Below are 20,199 nucleotides of genomic sequence, written 5' to 3' on the forward strand. Positions count from 1 at the left end.
GATATTTCACCATTTAAAATAGTCAGGAAGAGCTTGCTCTGCCCTCCTTTTTCCAGAATTTTTTTCCCCTTGAGTAACTAATCTTTAACCCCCAGACAGGAGACCCCACCACAAGCCTATCTCTCCCTTTTCCAAAGACCCCAGCTCTAGTCTGAGGATAGAACTGCCACACCTGCAGGGGTAAGGCTAGAACACCCAGAACATTCACAGAAAGAAGAGTGTCCCAGGCCCAACCCACAGCAAGAAAATAGGCCTGTGAAAAATAACAAATAACCGCCAAGTGACATCTGGTCACTCTAGAACGGACAGAACCCCTACTTTAATCTAATTTTCATGCTGCCCTTACTCCCTCTCAAATACCCACTACACCAAGATTAATATTAAAGACCAGCAAGATGTTCACATAATGGACTTAAGTAACCATATAATATTTTTATCTATGTCTTCTCTCTCCACTTGTTTGCTGCATTACAGCTAATATTAGATTGTAAATACAGGTAACATGGTCAGATTCTTATCTTACATCAGTTTTACAACAGAGTAATTTCATTGACTTCAGTGGAGTTACTCCTGATTTACATTAGTGTGAGATCAGAATCAGGCCTTCTTTGTTCTGTAAGGAATCCAGCAAATTGTAGGTCCTCTGTACATAATTATATAATCAGAAGATTTTACACAATAGCATATGCATGTGGAATACTAGACCCACATAATAAGGTATAAAAACAAACAGACTCCAAAAAGCTCGGTCTAAGATTTTATTAGATTTGTTTCCAATATGCCTGTATTGGAAGATTAGGAGACAAAAGGCACAAACTCACATTAAAGAAACAACAAGATAATCTAATTAATTCTACAAAGTGTATGTTGTAAAAGGAATAGCACTATGAACCAATCAAAACTTGTCAGGGAGTCCCAGCAGGGGCTGTAGGAGGATAAACCCAGAAAGGTGCAAGTGTGCTGGGAGTACAGAGTGTCACTGTGGCCTTCATCAGGTAAACTCCAGCTAAAACATCCCAGCCCATGGGCCTCTCCACCAAGGCACCTGCTTCCGATCAGAACTGCAGTGTTTAAAATCCAACCAGGGGACCCAGTTTGGATCTGAAGAGAATGTGACAGCACAACGATCCCCCTGGAACAAACAAACATCCGATCATTAACCCCTCCGGGAACCAGCAGGTTTTGGGTTCTTGCCAAAGCCAATGCAGGAGATATACAGCACACTAATACAATCAGTGAAGATTGTTACATTTCGCTATGCTCTCACTAGTGGGAACCAAGGATCAAGACTGCCCTTGAGAGAGGTCTCTACAGGATCTCTCTATCCCAACTTCGAGGAAAACTTTCATTCGGGATAAACGTGAATTTTTTTTTAAATCATGTATTTAGCTTGCAGTTTCCTGCATTTTTTCCTGGTAATTACTGCTAATCAGGAAAGCTCTGTGTTTAAATAAGAGCTTTCACCCTCATACACAATCCTTTTCTGATCCCGTCTTTAGAATGTCACAATCTGTTTCCATGGAGATGAAATGTCAGCTAAAAAACCTCTTGGATAAAAAAAACACAAGTATCTAAGAACAATCGTGTTATATATTCTCAAGTTTTCCCCAAGTGTAAGAATCCCTCCTTAAACTCTGCTGCTGACAAGATGTTAACAAGTCAATGTGTTAATTCTCAATTAAAATATTCTAGATTGAGGGAACTCTAGTAAGGGGCGTACACTCCTGGACTCTGCTTCTCAAACCCCTAGAGAAACAGTGCTACAAAAACAACTTTCCTGGTCCCAAGTAGTCTTGAAGATTAAGGTTTAATATCTTAGACTATTATTTAATAATGAGCTGGTTTTACTTCTACTTCGGGAGTATGCTAAAATCCACATCCCAAAAACCCTCTGAGGTCACTGAGAAGGATCAGCCAGAGTTACCAGTACAATTCAACAGAGCTTATTGCACTTAGACATCCGTAAGGCAAAAGAATAGACTTACCCCCCCCAAAAAGGGAGAGGGGGGAATAAACTGCCTCTTGACTGAAAACCAGCCTCTTCTGCTAGAGCAAGCCCTGTGCATCTTTCCCCTGCACCAAAAACAATTTACCCCCACACTTTCATTCAGCATGGCATGGGACTGATTCAGAATCTACTAGCTGATGGAGGTTTGTAAGAGGCTGAGTACAAGTCAGGCATACTGCATGAAGCCAGCATTACTTAAAAAAAAAAAAAAAAAAAAGGTGGGGAGATGGAGACTGTAACATCACAGCTGCCTTTGGCATTTACATTTCACTTTACTTCAACCCAATACAGATAAAGGGAATGAAGTTTGATTACATAGCTGCTGGTGGAAGCAAGCCAAACAAGCCTCTACCAATCAGCCAGGAAAGCCCTTGTTTCTTCTAGTCACGTTTCCTCATGTATTTAATAAAGTAATGTTTGTTTGATTCTGTCCAGCTTATTTGATTGTCTAAAGCTGAGATACCACCATAAGGACACAGACTAAGAATGAGTCCTGGAGCTGTTTTCTGCCACTCAGCAACATCCTTTGCAACCCTCGGAAATCACAATTGTCTTGTGCAGAGATTGCTTGGTCTTACATCTTGCCTTTTTACAGCATAGCAAGGCAAACTAAGTTCTAGCAATTTCCTAATGGGGAGTATGCAGAGAAGTATTATTGCTGAACAGCAGCACAAATCCAGGCACCTGAGCGTGATTGGATACGGAGATTATTTATGCCTATCAGCATCACAAAATTCTGCTTGTCCTGGGACATTCATTTTCTTTTTATGGGCAAACAAAACAGTGTTAGTTTTACAAATTATGAGCAATCATAATAAAGGCCAGTCCAGTAGATTGTGAGATTCATCAGGTATGTTATCATAACAATTTTAAAAGGCTGATTTATACACACAACTATAGAACACCACCATAGTTCCAAGGGCCAAAGGAAAGACACCTATCTAGACAAAAGATGCATTCAAGGTCTCAGTATTTGCACATAAAGGATACCTGCTGTTCAGTCCCTTTAAGTTGTGTGTGTTTAGACAGACCAAGTAATGCTGTTGCAGTGGCCACGTATGGTGGTATCTTAACAGCAGACTTGACCTTGGCAACACAGGTGCATCTTGGAGCCTGTATGCCAGTAATATCGTGACCTCGGGAGCAAAAGTCAGAGCCTAGAATTCTGTGGAATAGTTTTGCACTCTAAAATAAATACTGACAATTCCCTTCTCCATAAATGGATACTCAAAGAATGGTGAAGGGCTGGGACAGGACAAAGGCAGCAGTTTATCCCAGTTTTGAAAACAAACAAAATAAATCTAAATCACCACATCACAAGACTAATTCAGCTAAAAATGCCACTTGGAAATCAAACAGGGCCACATGGAAATTGGTCTGAACACAATGAAAAAAGGAGGGAGGAGTCATAAATACAGCAATCTATAAGTCACACGTCTCCAAGGAGCTGCCTCCTTCACATACGTGCTAACATTGGAGTGCTTAGTACCAGACTGTCTATTTGCTCACAATATTAAAGGGCATCTAGAATTAGCTATGGGAGATTTAAAATCGCCTGCCGATTGGATATAGAAAGGTGTGATCCAGAGATGGTCCATTGGTCAAGAGGGTGGGGTCTCTGGGCCTTCCTGCTGACTGTCTTGCAAACTAGGAGAAAGAGACAACAGGAAAACATTTAAAAACCATTTCTGAAATTAAATGTGCCAGTAAAGGTGCAATATTGACAGCCCTGAAGGAAAAGTCCTTCATTTAGCCACAGACTGAATCGAGCATAAGCAGTGGCACGACAGGCTACTCCATTCTGTCCCATCAACAAGCCTCGGATCTAACCTAGCGCAGAGTTCAATCCAGAGTCTATCTGCACAGACTGCCAAAGAGGACAATTTATAATATATTTATCTAGCACCTTTCATCCCAAAAGACCTGTGGGACAAGGCCACCAACTTATTTCCAGATGGGATGGGGTAGGTATGGAAGAGGGAGAAGCTGAGTATGGGGTTAGGTAATGGACAGGAACTGAATTTAACTAGCAACTCAATCAGGGGCTAGCGGAAGGGAAGAGGGAGATGAAAGTTGAAGCTGTACCAGAAGCCCAGAGACTGAGCCTGTAACTCCCAGATCAGCCAACAGGTAATATGGCAAGGGAATAGAAGAACATTCAGGCAGTGACAGCAGAAAAGGGAACACAGGGCCACCAGGGCCCAGTGCCACATCCCACCATGGATAACCCTTCGAAACACAGCCAGAATAGGGGAGCCACACTACACCAGAAATTCCTCCGATGTTAGTGCCTTTAAATTTCTGATCTTTTTACAGAATGGGAACCTTTCCTTCCTTCCCCTCACTAACTCCCACCTTAGAAAAAGTGTACAAAACAAAAACCTACCCAAAACCTTTTTATTAAAAGTAAAAGAAAAAATTGTGGAATTAACATGATGCTGGAGAACATTCTCTTCAGTTTGCTTTTACATTCTTATCCTTTTCCCTGAACCTGGGTCTGTCTTGTCTATTTTGATTGTTTGCTCATCAAGGCACAGACCATTTTCTACTCTACATGTGTATGGTACCCAGAACAATGTTGGGCAAAGGGAGGTGGAGATTTTCAGGAGAGGTGTACCAAGGAGGCAGGGTAGGAGGTTAGGTTCATTATGTTAAGGAAGGAAGGGGGAGGGCTCATAGGAAAAGAATAGCAAAGCTATGATTTTAGTTGGCTTGAATTTTTTAAATTTAAATTAAGATTTGTAGCTATGGGTTGGAACAGAACTAATACGTCTCCAAAGAAATCGGGAACAATTTAAATATTAACAAAGAGTGAGATTAAGAAGATATGCTTATCTTCCTGCCCATTTGGCTTGCATGTTGAACATCTTTCCCTTTGTGTATCTTACCTTTTTAGACTGTATGCCCTTTGGGGAAGGTACTGCATCTTGCTGTTTACAAAGCACAGAGCACACTGTGGGAGCTATTGCCATCTAGATAAATAATGTACAGGCAGCTTGTATAACCTTCTACACTTTTTCCTCTTGATCACTAGTGCCTTTCAGACATTTAGCTTCCACCATTTCCCCACTAATATTGCAACAGTCATGGATAAAAACATTGCTTCCTAACCCACAGCCACTCAAGTTTGCTTCATGTCAGCAGTACAGAAGTATAAAAAAAAAGTTGTCCCCATCACCTGCACATTTCCTAGAGCACTGGCACAAAGTTTGGCCAACAAGGAAAAATTGAAATATGCAAATACTTGTGTCTCCAAGGATCAAAGTACTATAGTCAGCATGTCCACAGTGATGCACACAGAGACAAGACAAAAACAGAAGCTTAAAGAAACATCTATATCATCCTTCTCTGTCCTGTGACCATGGATGTTGCCCCAGGCCTTTGCCCACTGATGAACATTGTTCCTGGGCACAATCCAGGCCAATACACCCTCAAATGTCCAAAAGGGCAGGGCTGCTGGACTCAAGCTCATTAATTATTTGAGACTATTGAAAAGGCCTCTAACAGGGTATGTAAAGTGATGGATACATTACACAGAAATGAGGCATCAGTGTAACTTTGTGTTTACTGTGCTAATATGATGCTTTCCTTAACACTTTCTTTGTGCTCACAAACAGTTTAAAATAATTCTGAAACAAGACAGTAAACTCAGTTGGCATAGTGAAAAGTGTATTCATTATCAGGCAAAATGAGCAGCTTTATAGATTTCTGACTCGCACAATTTCTGTAAAAAGAAGAACAGGAGTACTTGTACTGACTCCATGCTGAATCAATTTGATTTTTGCTCTAAATGGCATTGAATGTCACAACAAAATGTGAGACAGATACTCTGGGTACATACAGTGCACAAGGAGGAAGCCACATTAGTCATCTGCAGCTGTCATTCCTTTCACGGGGTCTTTTTCTCTCATCTGAAAGAAAATAAACATCTTTAGCTATTTGTTCCAACATATGCTGGTTAATCGTCTTCCCCGTCAGCTCCACATCAAAAAAGGGTGTGAGGGTGAGAGTTTCTCGGCCTCAGAGGTGAAGTCTCACATCCCTGAAAATTGTCCTAATTTAAAGCAGTTTGTAAACACAAGTTGTGCAGGTCCTGAAACCATTTCTGGCAAAGCTACAGCCCCTTTTAGGGCTCTATTAGCCAAAGGCCAAAAGGCACATGGTACTACAATCAAGTAAATTTTGAAGTGTGAAAAAATTAAAAGGAACATTCATTACAAGTGTATGAAAACTCCAGCACCAAACCTACATTTCTCAAAGCAGGGCCCACCGCCCCCGCCCCCATTTTTTTAAACACACACACCCTGTACCTAGAGACTGATTTTGCCGATAACTTACTGAGACTCATTGAGCTGAACACTCATTAGGGTAACAAGTAAGAAAATATCTTCATTTATTTTAAAATAGTCAGTAACAGATCTTCTAAATTACCAATGAAACCAATAAAAAAAGTTGTCCCATAGCAATACAAGGAGTCTGTGCTAACTAGGAAGCCAGAACTCAAAGAAGCTGACTCTACAAGTCAGATCCAACCACCTAATTCACCATAAGCAGCATGACCTGTGTGGTAAGTGAGCGCATTGCATACTATGGCCAGGGGGCAGGCCACCTTTTCCCACCCCATCTTGGGCTTAGAATACAGATACTGCCTCACAGCCCACACCTGCTCTCCTCCCACTTACCTCATCCAGCTGTTTCTTGGTCTCCTCCTCCATCCTGCGAATGTCCTCCATAGTCAGATCAACCCACTTATCAAGCCAGCAAAACAATTGTCGGTGGAAATTTGTGAAAAGACGTTTCTCTTGCTGCAAAAAACAAAGGTGAGGGAACAAACAACTTAAAAAGCTCAGCAAAAAGAATCCCACACAATTCAGCATGCTGCACAATATGTTTACAGTCAGTTAATGTGCACTGTCAAAGATGTGTGCACTGGGAGTTGCTACAGGTCTAACCTCAGTGCTTGCCATTTTGTTTTATAAGGGAATGGGATCACTTTGCCTAGCATAGGAAAGCTGCAGGGGGGCAAAAGAAAAAGAAAAAAAATCCAACTATTTCTGGTTCATTATAATTGAAATGCCCCTGTTAGAGAAGCCATGGATGTTGTGATTTAGTGTTCTAGATTTTTAAAATGTCTATAACTGGACCTTTTTGTGTTCTTGCATACAGCCAGCGGTTAGGCAATAAGGTTTATAGTGGAATTGGCTCACCAGTCTCTTGAGACTACATAATAGGCTTAAAAGAGAAGGAATTAATAATTAGAGTTAGTGATTTGACATGCAGTTATGGACTCTCTGATTTCTCTTGTTTAATTTGAAAGTCCATCAGCAGTGTCAGATTAAAGAATTTTGGGGCCCTGTGCATTATGAGAACTGCCCACCCTCACCTTATCGACCCCCCAGCGGGGTGGGGGTCCTGCCTTTGAGGGTGGGAGGCCCTGGTGGGATGGATTGTTGGGTCCTTCCCCCTGCGGTGTGTGCGTGTGGGTGTGTGTGAGCGCAAGCCCACCCCACACTCACCCCGCAGCATTGCCAGTCCAGTGGGGCTGGCTTGGCTCCCCCCTCTGATCCATTAGCTCTCGCTACAGCATCCAGACAGGGCCCTCCACCTACAATGCCCCGCCTCCTTCCTGGCCCTGGGTTGGTGGGTTTTTTGGGGAGGAGGGGTGCCCTGCACAAGATGGGGACCATGCACATGTGCACCAAGTACACATTGACTAATCCATGCCTGCCCATCAGATCACTTCCATTCCTGGTGTAGGAGGCATCTGTTCAGTCATTTTGCCTTTATGTTCTATTCCTTTCCCTTATTTTCTGCTGTGTCTACTTAGGTTGTAAGCTCTTCAGGACAGGGATGTTGTTATTGCGTTTGTTAGGTATCACACCCACTTTGGGTTCTTGATAAAAAAGCAACACTGAAGAACAGCATTGACTCGCCCTCATCTACCTTCCTGCATGGCTGCTGCAACTGGAGACTGACACAATTCCTGCCAAAGTCAATGGAAACATAACGGAATCACCCAATGTCTTGAATCCCCAAAGAAATGCATCTTTTCCAAGTGCCCCATCCAGTGACCTGCAGCTGAATTTTCATTCATGAGGCTAGGAGAGTGCAATCCATTCCTTACATAAAGAGGTGAACGCCTCAGTTTGAGTTTGTGAGCGAGTGTGAGCGAAATTAAGTAAGCGTTCCAGATTTGTTTTTTGAACAACATTGCTTTCAAGGAAGGAGTTATGACCTGGGCTTCAGGACTAACAGGGCAGGACAGGAGAATCATACTAAACACACTATTGAAGTAAGTGTGTGGGATTTTTTAACTCATCCTTGACCAGTTACAAGCACCTGAGGTTATTTTAACTGAAAGGTTTGAGTTATTTATTATGTATTATCCAGCAACATCAAAGGCGACTTAGCTGCTGTGCTTGCACATGCACTCACACAACCTGTCCCTGAGGAGCTTATCTGAAAGACAAGACACTGATGAAGACCACAATGTAAGGCGTTCCTTTGTTCATGGTTTGTTTGGTTTTTTTACTTAACAGTTGCAAGTCCCCTGGCAAGTCAAGTCATTCTCAACACCAGAGCCACATTTTTTGGAGAAAAGTGTGGTTTATAGAACCTAATTATCCAAAGGAACCCCAGACAATAAGGTGTCCCGAGGGCCACATCTGGGTGGGGAAATTATATGCAGGGCTGGGGTAGGGGGTTGGGGTGTGGAAGGGGGTGCAGGGTGCAGGAGGGGGCTCAGGGCAGGGGGTTGGGGTGCAGGAGGAGTGCAGGGTGTGGCAGTGGCTCGGGGCAAGGGGTTGGGGTGCAGAGTGTGGGAGGAGGCTCAGGGCAGGGGGTTAGGGGTGCAGGCTCTGGCCCGGCACCACTCACTTTGAGCAGCTCCAGGGTGGCAGCGGCGCACAGCCAGGGGCTGCAGGGACGTGGTGCCGGCCGCTTCCAGGAGCGGCACGGGGCCAGGGCAGGCCGGGAGCCTGCCTTAGTCCCGCTGCGCCACGGGGCTGTCAATCCCACAAGCTGGATTGAAAGCCCTGACAGGCCCTCCACTGGACTAAGGCAATGGAAACACTAAGGCCTTACAATACATTATGTTTCTAGTCAATTTCACAATCTGGTTCCTATGCTTAAGTACAGTTGCAATGTGTAGCTTATAAACAGGGCAAGGGAAGACTTCTTCAAAACATCATTCTTTTTTTAATTTAATAGGCATTTCCTTGATCTTAGGTTTTATAAAAGTAAGTTTTTTACAGGAACCTAAATATTAAATCAAATTTGGCCTGACTTTCATTTAAAGCTGCATTTTGTACAGAAGATTCTTCTGGGAGTATTAAACACTTCCTGCTTTTTTAGATGTGAGCAATGTGCCTCTTAGAGCCAAGCTACCGTCTGGACTGGGGTGAGAGTCAAAACAAGGAGATGGCTTAAAAACCAAAGAGCAATATATTTTTCCATTAAATATTCTTTTCTGCTGCTCATTAAAATTACAGAATTTTGAATTTAATAGAGGAAGTGATTTATTTATATTTAATAGTGAAGATCCATATTGTAATCATGATAAGAGACTCCAAGGTCACATGCAATTGTTGGAGGAGAAGTCCCTTGGCTTTGTAATTCATGGCATGTGAAGCGTCCATATGTAGCCCATTAATGGCAGGTCCTAGAGACACAGTGCTTAATTGGTTTAGTTTTCAGACACATAACCAGGATCATAGAAGGTGTTCCTGGGTACTCTGCCTAGAAGGGCTGTCATATGTGGTATCATAAAGAACTTAGTCACACGTACTAATTCACTCAAAAAGAAGTGGGCAGTTGAAGTTTCTTTTAAAGTTAACTGAACAGTTAACTGAAAAAAGAAAAAAAAAAAAAAAAAAAAGGTTACCTACCTCTCATAACTATTGTTCTTCGAGATGTGTTGCTCATGTCCATTCCAATTAGGTGTGTGAGCACCACATGCATGGTCGTCGGAACGCTTTTCCCCTAGCAGTATTCGTTGGGTCAGCGGTGGAGCCCCCTGGAGTCATGCCTTCATGGCACCGCATATAGGACCCTGCTGATCCGCTGCCTCTTCAGTTCCTTCTTGACGGATTACTCCGACAGAGGGGAAGGCATGGGTTTGGAATGGATACGAGCAACACGTCTCAAAAAACAACAGTTATGAGAGGTAGCTAACCATTTTTTCTTCAAGTGCTTGCTCATGTCAATTCCAATTAGGTAACTCCCAAGCCTTACCTAGGAGGTGGAGTCAGAGTTCATGGAATCAATGACTGAAGCACCACTCTCTCGAATGCTGCACCATCCCTGGCATGCTGGGCAATAACATAAAGGGAAGTGAATATGTGGACCAAGGGTCATGTTGCTGCTCTACAGATCTCCTGGATTGGGACATGGGCCAAGGCGGCCACCCGGGCTCTGGTGGAATGCACTGGTCAGTGCGGGAGCTGGGGCCCTCATTAGGTCGTAGCATGCCCGTATATAGGACATGATCCACGATGATATCCTTTGGGATAGGGCGACCAGATGTCCCGTTTTTAAAGGGATAATCCCGGTTTTGGGGACTTTGTCCTTATATAGGTGCCTATTATCCCCCACCCCGTCCCGTTTTTTCACAGTTGCTATCTGATAACCCTACTTTGAGAGGACACTGGGAGGCCCTTCATCCTGTCCGCCACCAAGACAAACAGCCGGTTTGACTTGCAAAACAGCATTGTTCGTTCAATATAAAAAGCCAATGTCTGCCGAACATCCAGGCAGTGGAGCCTCTGATTGCAGCTTTTACTGTGGGGCTTCGGGAAAGAGACTGGGAGAAATATGTCCTGGTTGGGGTGGAAATTTGATACCACCTTTGGGAGGAATACCAGGTGTGGTCAAAGCTGCACCTTGTCCTTGTAAAAGATGGTATAAAGCGGGTCAGATATGAGGGCCTTGAGCTTGGACATTCTCCTGGCTGAAGTTATCGCGACCAGGAAAGCCACTTTCATGACAGACAGAGCAGTGAGCATGTCAGTAAGGGCTCGAACGGAGGCCCCATCAGCCTTGAGAGTACCAGGTTAAGAGCCCAAGCAGGGGTCGGCCGCCAGATTAGAGGATATAGACTGTCTAGTCCTTTAAGAAAACGTCGCACCATCGGGTAGCAAAGACAGAGCGGCCCGCTGCTCCTGGGTGCAAAGTCGAGATGGCGACCAGGTGAACCTTTATCAATGAGTGTGACAACAAGCCCTGCTGTTTCAACTTTAGCAGGTAGTCCAAGATAAAGGGAACTGAAGATTGCATTGGAGGGATGCGGCTCTCTGAGTGTGCCACTGTCCACGGTGCCGTCTCCTTCGGGACACATAGGAGTCCACCTCAGAGTCTGACTCTGAGGAATCCGAGCATGGTGACCAAGGCGTCACCGTGCACAGGATCGGTGCTGGGGAGAGGGAGAGTGGTGACTCAATTTCCGGTTTACCCCTGGATGGCACGGGTGGTCTCTGCTGCTTCAGGGTCGGCGATCTCTCACGCTGGTTGGGAGAGTGTGGCCCCATGAGGGCTATGAGATCCATGGCTGCCTTGAAGGTCTCTGGTGTGGCGGGAAGGTCTGAATCCTCCACTTGGCCCTCCTCCAGAGGCACTGGACATGACAGGCCCTTCTTTGGGCCTGGAGTCAACGGTGCCGGCTGCTGGACCAGAGGCCCAGCACAGGTCGTACTGCTTTAGTTGGCTCACGCTCAAGTGCTGTTGAAGGGGAGTGCCCCCTGTCCATCTTCCTGTGCTTCTTACGTGGCACAGACGACAGAGCAGTGCTGCAATTCTGCCCGCAAGGCAGCCTTCCATGCCGGAGAGTGCCAGTCCTGAGGGTCTCTGACCCCAGAGTCCTTCCTCTGCACTGCATCTCTGAGAGAAGCCAGTGCGCTGCGCCCTGATGCCAAGGAGTCTGGCTGCATGGTTGCTTCCATCAGCAGCAGCTTCAACCTGTGGTCCTTTTCTTTCTTGGCGTGGGGGCAGAATCCACCACAGATCTTGCACCTGTCCATTTGATGGGATTCCCCCCAAGCACTTTAGACAGGACGTGTGCAGATCTCCTCTTGGCATCGGCTTCTGGCAGACCCCATCCGGTTTAAATCCCTGGGCCCAAAGCATGCCCCGGCCCCAGAAGAGGGACGGGAAATAGGGTAGAAAACTCCTGGTAACAAGGGTTCAGACTACTCTAACACTAAAACTATTATATTAACTATTTGCAGGTAAATATACAAAAACAACTACTAGAAGATCACTCGAGACAAGAGAGAAAGAGAACGCTCCAACGACCGTCACTGGCAGTACGAAGGAACTGGAGAAGCAGTGGGTCGGCAGGGCACTATATGCGGCGCCATGAAGGCGCGACTTGAGGGGGCTCCACAGCCAACCTGACGGGTACTGCTAGAGGAAAAACCTTCCGATGATCGTGCACGTGGCATGCACACACCTAATTGGAATCGACATGAGCAAGCACTCTAAGAAGAACAAAATAGTCACAATGATCTGAAAGATTTCCCCCTCACCATTGTTACAGTAACACTGGGTATCACAACTAAAACATAGTAAGTTATTTTTCAGTTGGTTTGGTTTCTACATTTGACATGACTTTGCATATAGTCAGATTCTCTGGGTCACTGATATATCTGGTAAGTTTCTCCTTTAGTTTGCTGTATGAAAGGGCCACACAGCAATAAGGGAAGAAATTAATCTTATGAATTCAGAAAATGTGACTATAAAAACCACAAGAGCTGCCGGGGGACTCAATCAGGTGTAGTATCTGAATCAATTTAACTAATTTTTTTAAATGAACAAGATTTCAAGTGAAGGGTGTCTTTCAGGTGACAAGTGGGATCAGGTAAAATGATGTACTGAACTGATAGGAAGTGGGTTTCCACAAGACTTGTTGCAGACAGACATGAATTTCTCCATTTTTCTTGCCATCCCGCATCAGCGCCAGGTTCAGGGGCGGATTAAACTTTTGGTAGGCCCCGGCACCCAGAATGTGGCTCTGCCCACCGCTCAGTCCTGAGACTCGGCTTGCGCTGTGCCTGGAGGCCCCTCCCCTACTCTGTCTCTTCCCTCCAAGGCCCTGCCCACTGCCCACACAGGGGGAGAGGAGCGAACAGGGGATGAAGAGGAGAGGGGCCGGAGAGGACCAAGTGGGGCCTCGGAGGGAAGAGGCCAAGTGAGGGTGGGGCCTCGGGGTGGGGTCGGAGAGTGGGGCCACGGTGCCATTGAAAACCCGGTACTGATCAGGTTCACTTACCTTCTGTATAAAGTTCTCAACTTTATTTTGCAAACCCCACCACTTGAACTTGACTGTTACCAGTTTGTAGGCACACATGTATGGACAATCTGTCTGTTTCCCCAGCTCTTTCTGCAAAGATACAAGGATGTTCATATGACGAGCTTAAATCAGAAACTCTGTAGGAAGCTTTTTCTGGGACAGGACCCCCAGAACTAGTAGCCCACTCGTTCAGTACACATTCATAAGACCCTCCACTGACACAGATGAAGACAACACCTCCTCCCCTTGTTTATACAAATTAACACCCCGAGCTCCACACCCCGACAACCACACTCCAGTCACGAAAACAGACATGATGTGCTGAGGTCTGTGATCCACACCTTCCAGTTGGGGCCCAGAGGACCACGTCCAGTCTTGACAGATTTAAATTTTGCTGGGTCTTCTTCCTGCTTGTAATCCTGTTGTAAATATAAACATGTTTAGCCATAAGAAACAAATCTTGGAGGAGAGGTTAATGTCTAGAGTAACTCTAAGTCCTTCTCAAGACCCACTTTTTCCATTAAGCCTTTAAGAAATTGGCCAAGGGAAAAAACAATTAACTCCCCCATGCTGTACATTAACCCTAGCTGAGTAAGAGTATTAGAAAATTGATGTTACCTTTGTTACCCCCACCAAATCCACTAGTACATTATGTATGATACTAGTTTCTAAAGTTTTCAAGACAGGGTTCACGTTATCACCTATAACGGGAGGCGACTAGAACACACGGCTGTTGTAAGAAATAACGTACATAGCACTCTGATGCAGAGAGACCTTGTGTATTTCTAAGCATCAATATTGGTCAGTGCTATACAAACAGCATCACCAAAGTACTCGTGTCAGAATGCACGCCTTCACTTCCCTGCATCATAGAGAAGATGAAGACACTTTGTTTAAATCCTTATTTTCAAGGTCAATCTTCCAAAACAATTGCTTTGGGATTCAAGTTCCTTATTACTCAGCCAAGAGATTAAATTTATTTATTTTTAAATCCCATGATTTTTTGAGGGACTAATTAATTATTTTAAACACTTGGTGTTGGCAATACTCCCAATGAGACAAATTGCAAAAAAGCCAGGAAATTCAAATTTTAAGCGTATTTAGGAGCAGAAGAGCAATTGAGATGTGGCTTGCTCTTTGTGCATATTACAAGTAATAGCTACAGCCTTCGGTGACAAAAAGAGCCTTTACTCCTGGCATCACTGCAGAGCCAATATAGCCTGGGAGAGCAATCTGAATTGTTCTGGAGCAACAGACTAGTCCAGTTCCATTCAGAGATCCAAACTGTGCCCTGATTTACACCAATGTAACCCCATGGGAGATATGGAATTAAACCAGTATCATGCAAATCAGAGTTTTGCAGTAGGTTTATTACTAGAAATAACGCACAACCACAATGAAACTTCAGTTGCATTCTGATGCCAGTCTAAATTAGAGAAAATACCCTTCTTTACTGCAGTTAAGTAAGTTTGACTTGAAAGGATTGAGTCACTAAATGGGGAACTGCACCATGCCATATTTACAGATACTTTTCATTGCAGAACTGAACCTTAGGTTCCTACAGTGACTAACTCTTCCTACAATAGGATATTAATTACATGATCACACAGTACAAATGTAGTAATATAAAATGCTATGTCTGTGCAAGTTACAGGAAGAAGGCAGTTTAAACAAGGTAATGCAACTTATTTACAGTCTTACTGATGCAGCATTAAAAATAACTGTACTTTTTTCTTTCTATTGCTTTCTGAATAGCATGTCACCAACAGTATTGGAACCTTATAGTACACTAGATTTAATTAGCATATTAGTAAAACTTTAGACTTGATATTGAGGTGAAGCATTATCTATGGATTCAGATATTGAGTTTCCTTACTTATACAATCTCTGAGACCTGTTAAAGTGGAGTTAGTTTAAAAGTGAGGGTCAGGAAACCTAGTGGTAAGCATTGCACATGATTTGGATTCTAGTCTTTCTGGATTTGACATACCATATTATACATATGGTATATACCATCAGAAAGCAAGTGAGAGAAAGGAAATTAATGGAAATGATTTAAAAGTGCATAAAACTTGGGAAACATTTTGAAAAATGTTAATTTAATGTTCACAACCATAAATTACCACCCCTTGGCATTACAGCCATTAAACAAATAACAAGCTGCCATAGTATTTGGGCTAGTTTGGACCACTTCCCACTCCAACACACACTTTTTTTTTTTTTTTTTTTTTTTTTTACACACACACACACACACACACACACACACACACACACACACACACACACACACACAAACAAAAGAGTACATGGATCCAAGTGTTTAAGAACAGTCTCCTCCACCCCACCCCCATCTTCCCTCATGCTCATGCAGTCCTCTTCTCTTGATTAACATCACTCATATTTCAAAATACCCAGATAAATGTGCCTCAAACACCTGTTCAAAGAATACTTTGCATGTGTAATTTCATGCCTTGGATGTGACAAGTCATTTCTGGGAATTACACTTGGAAGGTATGTGGGAATTATGATTTTTTTTGTGCATGGTACTAGAGTGTGCGTGCACACACACCCACCCACCCACCCACCCCCCTGATATGTAGATACAAGCTATAATTCCATGGAAGGGTTCTGGTGACTAGACAAGCCACAATGGCAGAGCTCATGGACATTTGCTGCAAGAACCTGAGATGGAATTGATTTATTACTGTAATTTAAAGGCCCTAAAGATCTGAATATGGTGTCCATTTCAGACTATTGCATTTGTTATACTGAAACAAAACCAACTTAATTCTCTTTAAAAGGTGAAGATACTGAAAAAAAGTTAATGCGAGGCATATAGCACCAGCCAACCAACCCCATAACCTTATTTTGTGAATTTCTTCCAGTTTCACCTGTCCTCTTCTCCATTGTCTGTTTTGTGCTGCTTTGAAATCCAAGCTCTTCAAGACAAGGACAATGTCAGTCCTTGCTAAGCAAAGTGCTATGGCCAACTACAATGCTATATACAGATGAAGAACACTTAACTAGGCATTTCTACCAAGCCCACTGTTGTAGTATCAAGGCACTGGATACAAAATTAAGAGTTACATCAAAATTGTCCATAAAGGACCCAACTGTTCTCCACAGTTTGCTTTAGCCCTCTGCCACGCTGAGCCAGCGAGAGTTAAGCAACTACCAGGCTGTGTGACCTGAAAACAACCCACAAGGACATATTAGAACAGTACCGAATTGGTAAACAGGGCTATTCCTTGTAGACAGTTAGCAAAGCCATGTTAAATAGACTGGAGCCCTTGATATGTAGGCCTGTATTGTTAGAGAATTAGAAGTAGGTACTAATTGTATTTGCCTGTGTTTACCTATATCTTGTTAGAAGTTTAACAATGTGATCTAATTAGCTTATAAATGCTAAACTTCTGTTCCTGTCTATGATATTTCATTACTATATTCCATTGATTCAGAGATCAAAAGGGGATACTGACACATAGATAGAACTTGTGGTGTAATAATATCGTCTTTATTTCTCTTTGACGTTTGTAGTAATCTACCTATGAACTGTTTGAACAGTTAATTGCCTTATGCTAATGAATACAACTAGTTATCCATGTATGCTTAGGAAATAGAGATTTACTTCAAAGCAACAATGTACATTACTTATTCTTGATCCACAGAATGCCTGCTGTGATTATTTGCTGCCAAGAGGCTTATCAGCTAAATTTCAGCTGTAAAGGAACTTTCGGGCCTGATCCTTACTATCTCAGATTTGCTTAAAACTTTGTTAGGGAAAGTAAGCTTAAATCACAAGACCGAGGTCTCCAGGTCTCTTCTGGATTAGCACTGAAATTCTCATGGAAGAATTTGAACAAAACTATGCACACGGACTGCCTATTGAGCTACAGCCTATTGAACGGATTCTAAAAGGAGTTTTACAAATCAGCAGCCTCATCATCTCTGCTATGAAACGGACATAAGAACATTATTCATATCTGTATATGTAATGATCTTTTAACCACAGTAACTCTCTTTCTTTTCTTTTTAACTAAATCTTAGATAAGCTTAGGATTGGCTTTAAGCACGCATTTGGGTAAGATCTGAAATATTCATTGACCTGGTAGGTAATGTGTCCGATCTCACAGGACTGGTAGAACTTTACATATGGTAAATAAGGTTTTAAGTAACCCTCACTATATATCAGACTAGGCTGTCTGGGTGGGAGCCAAAGGCTGAATTGGTTAAAGGGAACTGTGTTTTAGCTTCTTGGTAACCATTAAGGTGTTACAGAAGCTGCTTGGTTACTGGCTTGGTGAAATCTAATTATAGTATAAACCACCAGTTTTGGGGATCATCTGCCCTATGCTTTGCAGTTTGCCCTGATCAAGCATTCTTAGTATAGCCCCTCCAGCGACCATGGTCACACCCCCATTAAAAAAAAAGTCTCTCCTTCCCACCTCACTCCTTGTCTGATTATCTGCAGGGTCATGCTAATTTTCAGAGATGAGGTTTGCATGAATCTTCCTTTTGTAATACTAATGCCATTACATGAAATACTTTATCCACCAGCATACCTTGGAGAGCACTTGGTTCCGATCTGCAATGTCTATATAAACTGCTTCTACATTCTTCCATACGTCTGGCTCTAGTTTATGAACCTGCAGTAGAAGTGGGAGACAGATTTGTAATTCAAACCATCTACACATCATTCCCACTCCAAGTTAGAATGGAGAACAGAGATAAAGATCTGAGCACCAAGCACCCACTACCAGGGTAGTCACAGTTGAGGGCTTCATCAGTTAATGCTGAAACATAAAATCAACTAAAGAAAAGAGTAATTCAGAAATGAAGATGCAAAACCCAACAAATTTCTGCACAAGAGTACAGTTTTAATAAGCATCCATTCCCACCCAGAGCAAGCAAAAGGGAGTCTAATCATAAGGGGCATAGTCTCCTTGCTAGCCTGACATGCGGTATGTTAATCCCAGGAATGTGAAAAGAACACTGAACTCAAAAACAGGACAAGCAACAGATCTAGCCATTTAATGCCACAAAGCTCCTCAGTGAAAGCACTTACATTCTCCTGCATTCCAAGGTCCGGTTTGTGCCAGGTTTCGATTTTGATCAGAAAGTCATCTTTCATGTACTCATTCTGCCATAAAGAAAAATTTTGGTTACCTGTTGGGATCCAAGAGACTAACATGATCTTATTGCTGATTGACGGATTATAGCATCAAAGTTATCAAACAGTTACTCCCAGACCTGGGACCAAGGTTAGAATGCAGTGACAATAGGATTTCAGATTTCTATTTGTATGTACATTTCTGAAAGCACCCAATCACTGGTGGCCAGGTACAAGATTAGGTCAAAGCCTAAGTTGTCCATACAAGACACTTAAGTCTGATACCCAGAGCATTGGAGCTTGCTATCTATTTCATTTACAGGGTGTTTTATTTTTTTAAAGAAAGGAATGAAGACTCAAGGGAGGAAGCCTGTTTAACAGAAGTAAACCAGACACTGCCAAGTACAGCTTTGACTAGATCAGGGGTAGGCAACCTATGGCACCTGTGCCGAAGGCGGCACACGAGCTGATTTTCAGTGGTACTCACACTGCCCAGGTCCTGGCCACCGGTCTGGGGGGCTCTGCATTTTAATTTAATTTTAAATGAAGCTTCTTAAACATTTTGAAACCTTATTTACTTTACATACAACAATAGTTTAGTTATATATTATAGACTTATAGAAAGAGACCATCTAAAAAGGTTAAAATGTATTACTGGCACATGAAACCATAAATTAGAGTGAATAAATGAAGACTCGGCACACCACTTCTGAAAGGTTGCCTGCCCCTGGACTAGATGATAGATGTGGAAGAAATAGGGCAGAAGTTGGCTTTTCAAAGACAAAATGTGGATCCAGAACTGGATTCAAACTGTCCTTGGAAACATGCACCTTGCTCTGCACCCAGACAGTCCAGCATGCAGAACTTTCACCACAGCTACTTGAATTTCTCCTCCCTAATGAGCAAGAGATGTCAGTTTCAAGCAATGACTGATATGATAGGAAAAGAGGAGCCACTATATATCCTTGGTGGGTGGGGTGGGGTGAGTAAAGACTAGTGAAGCACTTGGTATATAAAAGGAGTTAAGGGATTCAGAGGGCAGGTTACTCATGGGATCATGTTGCCCAAAGGCAGCAGGACTGGATAGACTTGCTCTATGGTTTGTTCTGAAAGATGCAAAGTCAAATGCCACTGCAGTAAATAAAGAATCATCCGTGTCATTTAATATATCAATTTGTGAGGAGATGTTGAGACTCAGTTCCTCATCCATGTAATCAGCTAACTGAGAAAGTAGCAACTCCACTAGCTCAGGTCAAAGACTTCCCTATACATATAGACAGTGCCTTGTACCAGACAGATTTACACACACTTTCAAGCACAACAGATCACTGATAAAAGCAATACTTACTGTAATAACTGCTCCAAGAAACCAACACATGAAAAGAAAGATACATTACATTAATGAGAAAGAAAAGTTAACAGTTGCAAACCACTTCCACCCAATATCAGCAACAAGGGGACAAAGTGGTTTGAGCATTAGCCTGCTAAACCCAGGGTTGTGAGTTCAAGCCTTGAGGGGGCCATTTAGGGATCTGGGGCAAAAATCTGTCTCAGGATTGGTCCTGCTTTGAGCAGGGGGTTGGACTAGATGACCTCCTGAGGTCCCTTCCAACCCTGATATTCTATAATTCTATGAATTCTGGAGAGTGCTCCTAGGCAGCTGCCAGTTTCATTGAAGGAAGACATCAAGTTTTCCTGTCAGCGTCTAGTCTGTCAAAAGTAAACTTGCTCCACCCAACTCGAAACCTTCTATAAATTCTCACACATGGTGAAACCCAGAACACTACTAATTATGTA

General features: G+C 43.1%; 1 protein-coding gene across 1 annotated transcript in view; it reads right to left on the minus strand.

Moving 5' to 3' along the window:
- Positions 1 to 744: 744 nt before the first annotated feature.
- The window catches only part of PITPNA (phosphatidylinositol transfer protein alpha), a 45,225-nt gene continuing 25,770 nt past the window's right edge, over positions 745 to 20,199 (minus strand). Inside the window, exons 4-11 of the mRNA XM_005298294.5 lie at positions 19,751 to 19,758; positions 18,358 to 18,432; positions 17,855 to 17,938; positions 13,634 to 13,711; positions 13,272 to 13,382; positions 6,691 to 6,813; positions 5,850 to 5,919; positions 745 to 3,655 (exon numbers count right to left, since the gene is read on the minus strand). Of these exons, the coding sequence (XP_005298351.2) occupies positions 5,872 to 5,919; positions 6,691 to 6,813; positions 13,272 to 13,382; positions 13,634 to 13,711; positions 17,855 to 17,938; positions 18,358 to 18,432; positions 19,751 to 19,758 (527 nt within the window). The 3' untranslated portion in view covers positions 745 to 3,655; positions 5,850 to 5,871. The remainder of the gene's footprint in view (positions 3,656 to 5,849; positions 5,920 to 6,690; positions 6,814 to 13,271; positions 13,383 to 13,633; positions 13,712 to 17,854; positions 17,939 to 18,357; positions 18,433 to 19,750; positions 19,759 to 20,199) is intronic.

Source organism: Chrysemys picta, chromosome 19 (genome assembly GCF_011386835.1).
Source record: "Chrysemys picta bellii isolate R12L10 chromosome 19, ASM1138683v2, whole genome shotgun sequence".
In the NCBI taxonomy this organism is placed as follows: Eukaryota; Metazoa; Chordata; order Testudines; family Emydidae; genus Chrysemys; species Chrysemys picta.